Raw genomic sequence first — 12,936 nt, forward strand, 5'->3', positions numbered from 1 at the left:
ACTTTTTTTTTTGAGAAAGAGAGATGGAACTAAAGCTTCTAAGAACCAGTATTTTTATCTAGATTCATAGTTGAGTTTTAACACCCTTTCTTTTTTTGTTCTAGTTTCATTTTTAGTTTCACTTTTCATTTATTTATTTATTTATTTATTTATTTATTTATTTGTTGATTAGTTGTAGTCACTTCACTTTTCTCTACACATGTACTTGTTTCGTATATGCTACTAAGCCTTTCTCTCTGTTGGCCCAAGAGACGCTAATAGGCGAGTATTGTTGAACCTCGTTGAATGCAGGAATAGCTTCAAACACAGTATTGTTAAGCGCAACTGGTGACAAGTCTGCCCAAAAACATTCAACATCGAATTGCAATGTATTCGCTTCATCATCTATCCCCGGTAACCAGTAAAGCGAGATGTCAAAGCTTGAGTGCGAGTCGAGTTTATTAAGAGTCAAGTTCCATATGCCCGATGTGTCCTTGTAAAAATGATCCTTGTTGAATGAATATCCACTTGGAAGATGTTTAAATGCTGGTGCAGACTCCAAACTCGACCCCACAACTACCGCCTTGACCTTGCTGTCCCCAAAGTGTAGAGAACACGATTGGCTCTTTAGTGCCACTATTTTGATTTGATTATAGTTAACGCCAAAAAGCTGCGAGGGTGCCGAACCATTATTCGTAACCTCAATATAGTTTCCAAGCTCATATCCAGGCAAGATTTGCGGAGCAAGCGCACTCACAAAACTGCAGTCCTCCATTCCATCTGCTAATTGACTACAATGTATTGTTTCATTCGATTGACGCACAGATGGTAACTGTTCAAGCACTTCGGTTGCCAAACCTTTTCTTGCATATACGTGCACAGATGATGCATTGTTTTTACCATCAATTCGTTGCAAGAACCTTAGCTTAAGTGGATTTGCTTCGTTAAATGGCTGCACAACGTGCACTAAAAGTGTTCCCAAAACTCCAATCGCAATCAACACAAACACCATATACCTATTCAACTTTCCTGCAAACGGAATAAGCGGAAGCACTAGAGACACAGACACAATCCATAACAAGTTGTAAACAAATGTTTCTGCTTTCGCAGACTCTTGAAGAGTCTTGTTGACACCCTCTAGTACGAGCCAGCCACTATTATAGATGATGAAAATAGATAGAGGTACCGTGATTAAGTACTGCAAAGACCAGTCATAGCCAAATGAATGAACTGTTTCTTTGCATTGTTTCTTGTGCCGAGACTGGCTCTGCTGCTGCACATGCGCTTCACCATGCTCGTTATCTTCATGGCCGTGTCGGTGCTCATGATCATGGTCATTATCACTTGAATATCTAGCGTCGATTCCATTCAAAAGAGGCACCGACTCACCTTCCGCCACTTGCAAATGAGAACGGTTTCGACAAAGACTCCAGCCAATCAAGCCCAAGAAAGAAGCCACAGCTTCCAAGGTAAACAATATGCTGACTGCAAACTCACCCGAATGGCGAGCACTTTCAGCACCAGAAAGACCATGTGTTGTAAACGCTAACCCGACCCAGTATGCAAATGACAACTCCACTATCGCCAATAGCCTCAAGTTTTCCTCTGCAATGATGGAAAAAAAGCTGAATGCAACCAAAATGATACTAAACACTAACAACAGGATCGACGTTATAGTGGCAACCAATAGTAAGGGCCTCGATGAAGGCAAATACTGGTTAAAGCTTTTATAGCTCTCCACAACCAAGTACACAACGATAAACATGGTAACTAGCAATGCCACAGGGATAGATATAGCGCTCGAAAACGAAACTTGCCACTTTCTTGACCTGATAGTGTACAAAAGCAAGAGACCATTCAAGATTGGAAACACCGTCAAAAGTGCTACATTGATCTTGAAGAGTTGGGATGTAGAAATGGTAAAGAAATAGTTCAAAAACGATGCAAACACCGCTGGCTCCTCGAGCAAGTTGGGCTTTTCTTCAAGGTTCATTCCAAACTCTTTATCCTTCGACAAGTAATCGATAAAGTCCAAAGAGTTTGATAACATATGCCAAAGCGATTTTTCACTAGTTCTTCTTATGTTGTCCTCCGCAGTGTGGTAATAGTCTCTAGGCTTGAAAAATGCAAGATCCAAGCCTCGCATACCAGCTTCTTTGTATACTTTGTAGTCTGTTTCGCTGTGAACGAGGCCATTGGCAAATCCCTGCTGGAAAATTGACGAGGCGTACGGTGTTCTCACATTTTGAAAATACTTTGCAATACCATAGTCTGTAGCGCGAAACAAAATGGCTTTACCGCCGGCACCTGTGCCTTCCAAGTTCAAAAAGTATTTGACGAGTTTAAACCACGGGTGGCGTGTGAATGCTGTAGCACCAAGAAGACCAAACTCTTCGTTGTTGTTGAAATTCATCACAATGGTTCTTTCAGGTTGCTTTTTTTGTTGACTAAAATAGTTCAATATACCCAACATACTGGCTACACCCATTCCGTCATCAGTAACCCCATAACTGGTCGGCACCGAATCAAAGTGCGAGCTCAACAAAATACCCGGGAGTTTGGCATTTTTTCCCTCAATTTTCACCAACAAGTTATTGCTCTCATAGTACGATACTGTTTTTGGATTCGAGCTAGACTCAAACATGAATGAGTTGTTACCATTGATGTCGTTGTCCCAAGTAATGAAGTTGGCACCTGTTATCAATTCTTGTATCCGTCTCTCCAAAAAATCATGTACACGATCGTTACCAATTGAGCCGTAGGGGTGTTGTTCTTTAGCAATCACCTGCAAATCCAGCCATGCAGCATTGAGCAAATTTACTTCCGACTCAACTGTTGGAAAACTGATAAAATCAACACTATTATCGATATAGGAAAGTGACACACATAGTGCTATCGTAGCCACAACAAATAATGAAAGAGATGTTTTTCGGTAACCAAACACAGATCTGAAAACACGGGTGATTAGACTTGGCCGCTCTTGTTGTCGCTGCTGATGCTTTTGTTGCCCCTGTTGCCCCTGTTGCCCAGCCTCATGCACATCATAGTCTTGCTCGTCAATTACCAGCGAGCCTGAGCTGCTATTATTGTCAGCCATCTCTCTTGTTTAATCTTCGTGGTAATTGGTCTTTCTCTCTCTTTCTCTCTCTTTCTCTCTCTCTTTTCTTTATCTCTTCAGTTCTTCCAATCTTTCCAATCTTTCCAATTTCCTTAATTTATTACTATTTCTTTTTTTTTTTTTCGATTTTGCCAATTGTGTTTTTTTTGGCAAGGAAAAGAAGGAAAACAAATTAATCTCAAAGCCTGTAGTTTTTATAGATGTTACTTTTGCTGTTATAGTAATTGTAACTATTACTGTTATAATGGTAATTGTATCCGTTGTTATTGTTGATGTTATTGCTGAGAAACGGTTACTTCTTTTTCTTTTCTCCTCCTTGCAAACACTTGATTACACGATTGTTGGTCGCAATCTATCATTTCGCCAGTACATCTGTTACACAAAAAGCAAATTTATAATAAGCAAGGAATATATACATATATTCATATATACATATATTGTTTTTTTTTTCTTGTAGAGAAAACTACACTGGAAAGAGACTTTATCCAGCGCAAGCACTTTTTCTGGGGGGTGAAAATTTCACATTCGTTCAACATCCCACACCATCATTCCACATCAACTGAAGCACACACCAATCCCTCATTTACAATGTCTGATTTTGCACCATTGAAGAATGATCTCATTCTCAGAGCAGCTAAAGGAGAGAAAGTAGAAAGAGTACCAATATGGATTATGCGTCAAGCAGGACGATATTTGCCAGAGTACCACGAAGTCAAAGGGAACAAGGATTTTTTCCAAGCATGCCAGGATGCGGAAACGGCATCAGCTATTACGATCCAGCCTGTTGACCATTTCGATGGTTTGATTGATGCTGCGATCATCTTCAGCGACATTTTAGTGATTCCACAAGCAATGGGCTTTGAGATAAACATGGTAGAGGGTAAAGGTCCGGTGTTTGCCTCGCCATTGAGAAGTCCAGATGATCTTGCACGTATTGACTTGAACCCAGACGTCAAGGTAAAGCTTGACTGGGCATACAAAGCCATCACATTGACGAGAAAAAAATTGGATGGCAGAGTTCCGCTTTTAGGTTTTGTTGGGGCTCCATGGACGCTTTTAGTGTATATGACAGAGGGTCAAGGTTCAAAAATGTTTAGATTTGCCAAGCAATGGATATTTGAGTACACCGAAGCCGCACACAAACTCTTGCAAGCAACATGTGATGCTTGTATCGAGTTTTTGGCTCAGCAGGTGGTTGCCGGTGCCCAAATGCTCCAGGTCTTTGAATCATGGGCCGGAGAGTTGAGCCCAGCAGATTTCAACACGTTTTCCTTACCATATTTGAAACAAATTGCATCGAGATTACCAAAGAGATTATCAGAATTGGGAATTAAGGAGAAGATCCCATTGACTGTTTTCGCCAAGGGTGCATGGTATGCTCTTGACGATTTGTGCAATGCAGGGTACGACACAGTATCACTCGACTGGCTCTATGATCCTAAAGCCGCTAGAAAGGTAGTTGGCGACAGACGCATCACTTTGCAAGGTAACTTGGACCCCGGTGTCATGTATGGTTCTGATGATGTTATTGATCAAAAAGTGAAAGAAATGATTAGTGGCTTCGGCAAGGAGAACTACATTATAAACTTTGGACACGGAACACATCCATTTATGAAACCAGAAAAGATAGAGCGCTTCTTGAAGCTGTGTCATAAATATGGCACGGCATAAACTAGATGTAGCCCCGGTATAAATAGTTATGTGCTAATGTATATACGATTGCTTTTTTCTATTTTGCAATTTCCCATTCTGCTCTTCGCTTCTTGTATCTTGTATTTTGTATTTTGTATTTTGTATCACTTTTTTTTTCTCTCTCCAATGTGAAAGAAAGTTTTTCGGTACTTCAAAGAGTGGCGGCTTGAGGAAAACCAACCTACGTCATTTATTCTTATTTTCTTTGCACATCTTCATTTCTTTACATTCTTTACATTCTTTTTCATTTCTTTTCATTTTTGGTCAAGAAATTAAGCAATGGTTCAGACATATATCTACAGCTTAACAAAGGAGTTTCTTGACTCTTTAGAGTTACTATACTTTGACATTGAAACACACAAGGTTGTCAAGGCGCCCGAAGCAGAAGTTTCGGAGTCAGGCAAGCAGAATAACGTAATCAAAGATAAGCAATACTACAAGTCAGATCTCCATCGATACAATTTGAAGCGAGCGCAAAATGACCTTGAGCCCATAAATGAGGACGAGTTTAACAAGTTGTTGGAGGCCGAATCGGCAGAAAGTGCCTCAGAGGACTCTGATGAGTACAGTGATACCGGTAGTGATACCGGTAGTGAACACATTGGTAGTGACACCGACGGTGATGACGACAGCGAGACAGAAGGTGAGTGGAACCTAAAAGAGGGTGGCTCTATAGATGCAGAGTTGTCACACTCTAGAAAAGCCAAAAAAGTAGAAAGCTTATTACGGAAGCTCCACACCAAAGATATATTACCAGAGGAAGTTTCTAGTGGGTCACACTTGCACACAAGAAGCCCAATGGTGCTTTTCCTGTCACTGGCAGTACCGACGGATAAGGTTGTTATGTTTTACAAAGCACTTTTCACAGAAGCCGAGCTCAAAGCGCCTCTTGAAAGTTTGAAGAGGTTTCAAAATAATGGAGATGCACGCACAGGTAAATCAGCGATTTTTATGTTAGGCGGTGGTCATTTTGCTGGTGCCGTAATATCCCATGAGCCTGTGAAAGTTAAAGGGCAGTTATTGAATGAGGAATTACCATACCTGCAGAAGATACAGTCGATAAACGTACTTGAGTCAAAGACGTTTCACAGGTACACCACTAGAAGGAAACAAGGTGGTTCACAAGGGGCCAGTGATAACTCGCGAGGAAAAGCCATTTCGGCGGGATCAAGCATCAGACGGTACAATGAGCAAGCATTGGCAAAGGAGGTTCGCGAACTCCTTGAGACGTGGAGGGACCATTTACGAGAGTGCGACTCCATCTACATTAGAGCAAATGGGCCGACCAACAAGAAAGTTATCTTGGGTTACGAGGAAGCTCCGTTGGCCGTTGGTGACCCTAGAGTAAAAAAAGTGCCCTTTTCGACAAAGAGGGCTAGTCTTTCAGAGATTAAACGGATTTGGGTTGAGTTATCCAATTTAAAAGTTCTGGATTTCCCAAAAGTCGAAACAAAAGCAAAAGCTACATCGCTATCACCATCACCATCACCATCACCATCACTATCACGGCCACTGTCACCTGCAGCAGTTAATTCCAGTATCTCCAATGCTAGAACCGAATCATCAAAGTCGCCACAAAAGCAAGACCCGTTGACCGAAGAATTGTTGAGTGCCTTGAAAAGACAAAAGGCTCCCGCTTTTGTTAAACTAATCAAGGAACATTCCATAGATGTCGATTCCTTCAGTTTGAGTATCCTGGACAACAATGCACCGAGTTTACTCCACTTTGCATCTGCAAATGATTTGGCGCACATGGTCCAGGTATTATTGGTTAATTTAAAAGCATCGCCACTAGTGGTGAATAAGACAGGTAAATACCCCGCGGAGGTTTCACGTTCCAATGCCAAGAGGGCCTTTCAGATAGCGCGAAGCAAGCTTGGAGAGGCTGCATGGGATTGGAATAAGGCAAAAGTTCTTCCAGCAAAAACAAAGGAGGAGTTTGACAAGGAGGCTGAAACGAAGGAGGCCGAAATGAAGAAAGAGAAGCTTGATATAATGAAGAAACTCCAAGAGAAAGAAGCACAAGAAAATGAAGCGGCACAAGCTAAAGTACCTCAGAGCAAATCGCCCATTCCACCTGTTTCAAGAATGCTGGGATTGAATGCTGAGCAAAAGAATAGATTGATGAGGGAGCAACGAGCAAGGGCAGCCGAAGCAAGGTTGAAAAGACAAACCTGAGGTGGAAAGAACCCCAAACACGTTAAGATCACCAAATAAATTAAGCAACCCAACAACGTCGCCTGTTACTGAACTCAAGGAAGGGGCATGTTAACATTAAGAACGTGAAAGAACTCAAAATTCAAAAGCCAGAAAAAAAGGCTGTTGAGGTCCTACTTCAGAAATGATAAAATCAACATCTGACCCATTAGCAAGACTAATTATTTAAAACATCTATAGATATGATGATAGATTACAATATATAGTTCCGTAATAGACTAGAGTATAGATTTTCCCAATCATTGAATTTCTGAAATCTATAAGTACGATTTAACATTCGCTATGATCGTGTAAAAAGAAAAAGAAGGAGACCACCAGTCGTCAATTTTTTTCCAATGGTAGTTAACTACAAGTTAGAACAAGAAAATTCCTCTCAAAGAGCACTTATACTTAAGCAACATAAAATAGATCCCATGGATATATGGCAAGATCAAATAATACAGATAAAAAAACATCCTCACAAATATCAATAATCAGATGACCTAGAATACTAAGATTTCATTTACAAATTACAAAATTTGAGTCAATAAAAAACAATCGACAAAATGGAATTTGAAACTTGATCTGTTTAATGCAAGACTGGTTAATAATCTTAGTTGACGACATTACTGATGCAACATTTATCATCCACTAAAACTGGTCTGACTACATGTAAAAAGAAACATAATAAAGCAAAATTAAACTAAAAGTACAACTTAACATACTAAATCCAAAGAGAGACCATTCATCTCGCTAACATATACGTTTCATGTATTGCCGAAACTCAAAAAATAAAATAAAAGGAACAATTTTTAATCTGATTATTAATCGATTCTTTGAGAATTCAAAGCACAAACAAAAAAACCAACAAGACACAACAATAGCTAATTTTTTCGTCTCAAAATTAACTACAGTAGACAAGCAACAAAGTATACTAGATAGTTATTTCGCTGCATGCAACTTATTTTACCAGAAAGAAATAAATGAAAGATTTCGAAAAATACAGTAATAATTACATTTTCAATGACAATTATTTCTCTACGAAACAAATTTGCAACTGGTACAAACCCATAACATACAAGTAAACCAATCAAAATTTTCAATCACCGATTTTTCTTGAAAACTAAATACCTAGACGTTATCTTCAATAAAAAAACTATAGAGTGAAGCATAAATATCTTGCATTTTTGTGATATAAAAATCACCAATAAATTGTGAACTACAAAACATATCTTTGGCCGCTTTAAACAAACTGAATCAAGAATTAAAAAGTCAAGATCCCATTTAGAGCAGTTCGTAATAAATGAAAAACTATATGCCTCCAAAGTTTTGGAGTTTTCAAGAATTGAATTAACTTTTCGGACTAATGGAATATTCGCTAATGAGTAAAGCATACATAATTAATACAAACGATAGCTTTTTAAGATTTCATTTAGAAGAAACATAAACTGAATCACAGCTAAAAAATGCACCTATAAATCATAAATTAATCATTGATTTTGATAATGTTGTTGACACGAAATGTAATCCAAACATTAGCTTTACTACGATATGCACACAAATTTCTTACACTCCATACTAAGGTAGAAATCCTTCGCAAATATTATTCTTTTCAAATGGGCGTTCTTTATCAGTCTCTACATTGTAAAAACCTTGATTCAGATTTCAATGCATGAAAAGAATTATTTAAATTAGAGAAGGCGTACTGCTGAACGATGCGATCGAAGATAACTTCCGCTCCTTCTGAATGAAGAAAGCCTAGGTACAACGTGGGACATACCAGTAAGCAAGTTTATATCCAAATGATTTACAATCCATTTAGTTAGTTACCTTACTCCAACCATAGCAGAGTTAAGTACTTTAGTGAAAAGAATGTTGTTCATGCGAAATATACAATTTGCAATAATTTGTTTAACATTAATGGTAATTGAAATATGATAAGAATATGCATGTCGATGATTTATTGACAATAAGATGCTAAATTTATTTGGTCTCGCACGTTTTGGCAAGGCTACTTCAAATCGTTTGCATTACTAGTGTAAAATAAAGTAAATGAAGGATCAGTTTTTGAGCCTCCCATTCTAAGCTTGATTTGGAATAACATATTGTATTCCACTAAATATATTTAGAACAGTTTCAAACTTTATGGTAATATTGTATGAATGCAAAATTTTGAATATCTTTATTGCGTTAAAATTATAATGGAAGGTATACTTTCTGAATTGAGATGTAATTTTATAATGAACATGTGAACTTTTGTAAACATCATATTTTGGAAATTCTTGATATTTCTTCCTATAGGTCCGTAATCACTTTATGTTTTTTAAATTAGTATTATTTCAGGTTTTTGTAGAAGCTGCGCTTAATAAATTTTAACTTTGATTAAATACTTTTGTCTATTGTTGTTGAATGAACAGCTGGTTTGGGTTCGTAATTATTATTTTGAATCGTTCACTATCTCAACTTCTAAGTTTCGGTTGAATTTGGTTTTAGCGACGTTTTAAATATTTGAGTTTTTATTCTTTCATTCACGGCTAATTTTGTTTTGGTATCATTATGAGAGATTCTGTTAAGTTGCGTTTTGCTAGAATGAGTCATTGGTATTACATGTTACAGTCCTCCGATGGTTTTTAATGGCAAATTAATTACTTTACTTATGAGCTTTATAGTAAATTTTCCATTTTTAACAGTGGAATATAGATGCAATTCATGTATTCCTGTGGTGTTTTATTTATTTATTTTATATTTGCTATTTGTTTTCGCCAAGATAATGTAGGTTTGTATACGGACCTCCATTTATATTGAAAACAAAGTCTTGGATGAGGAGATTTGGTGTTTAGAGTATTAGAAAGTTTCAATACACTATAAATTTTATACAAAACTTCTAACTAATTTTCTGAACTCAATACTGAGCAAACACTTAAATCACTCTTTGGTGTAAGTGATGTGAGACTCTGTGCACTGTTCTGTCGAGAATTCCAATCCACTTGCTCAATCTTCCGAGATCACCATCCTCGATTGCCTCGTTCAATCCTGGCAAGTCCTGGCCTGCATAGCCTGTAAATCTTCCACTTGCAAACAAAATGTGTTTGAACCATGGTCGAGTGTCCAACCCTTCGTGGTGCAAAAAGTTTCGTTCAAAATACTTCAATGATCTGTTATGTTTCCGGATCTTGAGATGCAACCAAATCTTGCCAGGAAGGGACAAATTCAAGTAATTATCGGCCTGGTCTTGGAGATGAAGCGATTTCTCGTCAAACGCTTGAGCTGATTTCTGAAATCCATGCAAAAGGTGTAAAGTTTGGTCAAGTCTCTGTCCTAAAGTTGCAGTTTTCTTTGCTTCGAAACAATTGAGGCCATGTGTTAATCTCATTTGCTGTTTTTTACGCATCGGACATGTGTATTGGCTTTGGGTAACGTCCCTGATAAATGTGTCCTCATCCAAGAGGTGGGATCCGCGGTAATCAGAAAAAGCTGTTGTCTTGTTGAGCCATTCGGCTGGAACACGTTGCGACGTCTTCTCAAAGTAGTCGATCAAATTAGAAGCGTACGACTCTAATCTAAACTGAATAACTTCTTTTTCACTTAATCTTAATGCTAGCAATGCCAAATACTTTGCTGCCAAATTATGGTACACAAAGTTCTTGTCCCCAAACTTTTCCATCCAGTGGAAGGAGTCGTAGTTGGAATGATAATGATAGATGGGATCTTTCTTTCCGCCACCGAATCCCAAATCCACGGATGGAATGCCCAAGTGCTCAAGGTATACTGTATAATCAGATCCGCTTCCCAAGGATTTGATGGCGTCGCTTCCGTGTACTTTTACGTAATGATCATACAATGACCCACCTTCTGGGTATTCCAACTCTTTAGCGACATCTAGCAAAAGGTTGTTCAACACTGGTGATGAGCCCAAGCCCAAGTTTTTGCCACTCACAGAAACATCGAGGTTCAAGTATGCGACAACCTCGCGCTGGTACTTTTTAGCAAAATACTCTCCTTGCTCGGTAGAGCCGAGCAAACCGTACTCTTCGCCATCATAACTATGGAGCACAATTGTTCTCTTAAACTTGTGTCCCTTTGCCTTCAATGTACCCAACGCACGAGCAACCTCAAGCAATGTGGCCGAGCCACTATTTGGATCTCCTGCGCCGCCTTTTATCCATGCATCTCTATGGTTTCCCAATATTATGACCTCGTCGGCTTTCTCACCTTTAATCTCACCGTATACATTCCACATGGTGGCATATTTGAAGTCTTGGTCGCTATACAAGTTGAGAGAGTACTCAGAAGGACCTGTCGTATACTCAAAGCCATCAAGCTCTCCTTCGAATCCTTTGACTTTTGCACCCTTGCCGTTTAGTTTCTGTAAAATAGGCTTGACCTCTCTGTATGAAATAGGCAATACAGGTATCTTGCCAATACTTGTGTGTGGGTCCTTGCGTTCAACCCCGGGCTTTGACGCATATCCAGGAGTGGTTGGGTCACCAGGTGCTGAGCCTTCCCCACCCAAGAATTGAACACTTCCTCTTTGGACCGAGCTTTCTTGCCTTGCTGGGCCGTGGGGATATTGCTTATAGCCATTCTTGGGAGTAATACCAAAGTCATCTCCAGGGTCAGAGTATATCAAGACACCAACTGCACCTCTATCTTGGGCAAACTTCACTTTAAGACCACGAAAGATTTTACCATATCTCACAACTACAATCTTGCCAGTCACATCCACGTTATGTTCCTTCAACGCTTCAAAGTCACTCTTTGTTCCATAGTTTGCATAAACATACTGAGCAGTAACGTTTCCATTGGCTGCATAGCCCAAGAAAGTTGGCACTGTATTGTTATGTGTTGTTGGATCTTCATCAATAGAATCCTCTTTCAATGGAGCTGTATAAACGATTTGTTCATGCTTATCCAACAAGCTCAAGCTATGGTCTTTTGGGTAGCTTGCCAAAATCTCGTAGGAGTCAATTGTTGTATCAAAGCCATACTCCAGAAATTTTTGCTCTGTCCATTCAACGAGCGGATAGTTGGTCCCGGCCAAGTGTGCTTCAGCAGTATACTTTTGAGACCAGTTTCGTGCATAGTTCAGCTCAAGAGCATCAAGAACAATCTGTGCTGGTTCAACAAGGGCCAAGTTACCAATACTTGGTGGTGTGCTTATTGCAAACAACCTGTAGAATAGGTATAGCAACCCTCCAATCAACAATAACTTCAACGGCCCTCCGTGAGCATTTGCAATCCTCTCTTGACTAACTTGTTGGAGGTGTCTATTAGGCTTCGTTTTTGTATCCTTTTCCATTTCCATTTCCATGGTCTGTTCCTTTACTTTTTCCATCTCCATTTCCTTTTTGGCTTTCATAGTGTACGGTTTGATTAGCTTGGGAACACAATTCAAAAACTTGCACTTGGGTTCGACAATTGTGGACACTCCCCTATTTATAACAATAGTGCCGTGTGGGACTGTGGATGCAAGTGAAAAGCAATTGCGGCTATCTTCACGTGATGTTATATATATATATACATATCTCTATATATATATGTGTGTTTGTATAAATAAATGTGTGTGCATATATTTGTATCGGTGTATCGGTGTTTTGCACACGTCTTTTCTGTACTATCTCGTCCAATTTCCTTCGAGTCCCATATCTGCCTGTCTTTACTTCCACACACAAACACTCACACCCACTTCCCACCGCAATTCCATCACATCGCACCACATTGCACCACGCTCGCTTTTATCTCCCTTCCAAAAGCCTAGAAGCACAAATGCCCAAAATCTATCACAATATATATGAGTAATTTGCGTCACTACTATCTTTTCTTTGCTTAAAGAATAATCTACATACTATGGCTCTTGTTAAAACGTATTTTTCCACTACTATTTGTCATCTTTGCCGTGCGTCTCTGCCTCGCAAGTAGTTTGCAGTCAACCCGTCAAAATGCGCGCACAT

At 39.2% G+C, this 12,936-nt stretch overlaps 4 protein-coding genes across 4 annotated transcripts; 2 read left to right on the top strand and 2 right to left on the bottom strand. All coding sequences in view use genetic code 12, as the record gives it.

The window, feature by feature from the left end:
* Positions 1-193: 193 nt before the first annotated feature.
* Positions 194-3,076, bottom strand: PVL30_003462 (uncharacterized protein; the record flags this gene model as incomplete). Its single annotated transcript, XM_001526007.2, has 1 exon — positions 194-3,076. One exon carries the CDS (start codon positions 3,074-3,076, stop codon positions 194-196), a length of 2,883 nt encoding a protein of 960 aa, XP_001526057.2.
* Positions 3,077-3,685: 609 nt separating this feature from the next.
* HEM12 (Uroporphyrinogen decarboxylase in heme biosynthesis) lies at positions 3,686-4,768 on the top strand (the record flags this gene model as incomplete). The annotated part of the gene is made up of 1 exon (XM_001526008.2): positions 3,686-4,768. The coding sequence occupies one exon, from the start codon at positions 3,686-3,688 to the stop codon at positions 4,766-4,768; it is 1,083 nt and encodes a 360-aa protein (XP_001526058.2).
* A 300-nt stretch (positions 4,769-5,068) lies between these two features.
* PVL30_003464 (uncharacterized protein) lies at positions 5,069-6,967 on the top strand (the record flags this gene model as incomplete). The annotated part of the gene is made up of 1 exon (XM_001526009.2): positions 5,069-6,967. The coding sequence occupies one exon, from the start codon at positions 5,069-5,071 to the stop codon at positions 6,965-6,967; it is 1,899 nt and encodes a 632-aa protein (XP_001526059.2).
* Positions 6,968-9,905: 2,938 nt separating this feature from the next.
* VPS70 (Vacuolar protein sorting-associated protein 70) lies at positions 9,906-12,344 on the bottom strand (the record flags this gene model as incomplete). The annotated part of the gene is made up of 1 exon (XM_001526010.2): positions 9,906-12,344. One exon carries the CDS (start codon positions 12,342-12,344, stop codon positions 9,906-9,908), a length of 2,439 nt encoding a protein of 812 aa, XP_001526060.2.
* Positions 12,345-12,936: the final 592 nt, after the last annotated feature.

This window comes from Lodderomyces elongisporus, chromosome 4 (genome assembly GCF_030384665.1).
Source record: "Lodderomyces elongisporus chromosome 4, complete sequence".
NCBI classification, from domain to species: Eukaryota; Fungi; Ascomycota; class Pichiomycetes; order Serinales; family Debaryomycetaceae; genus Lodderomyces; species Lodderomyces elongisporus.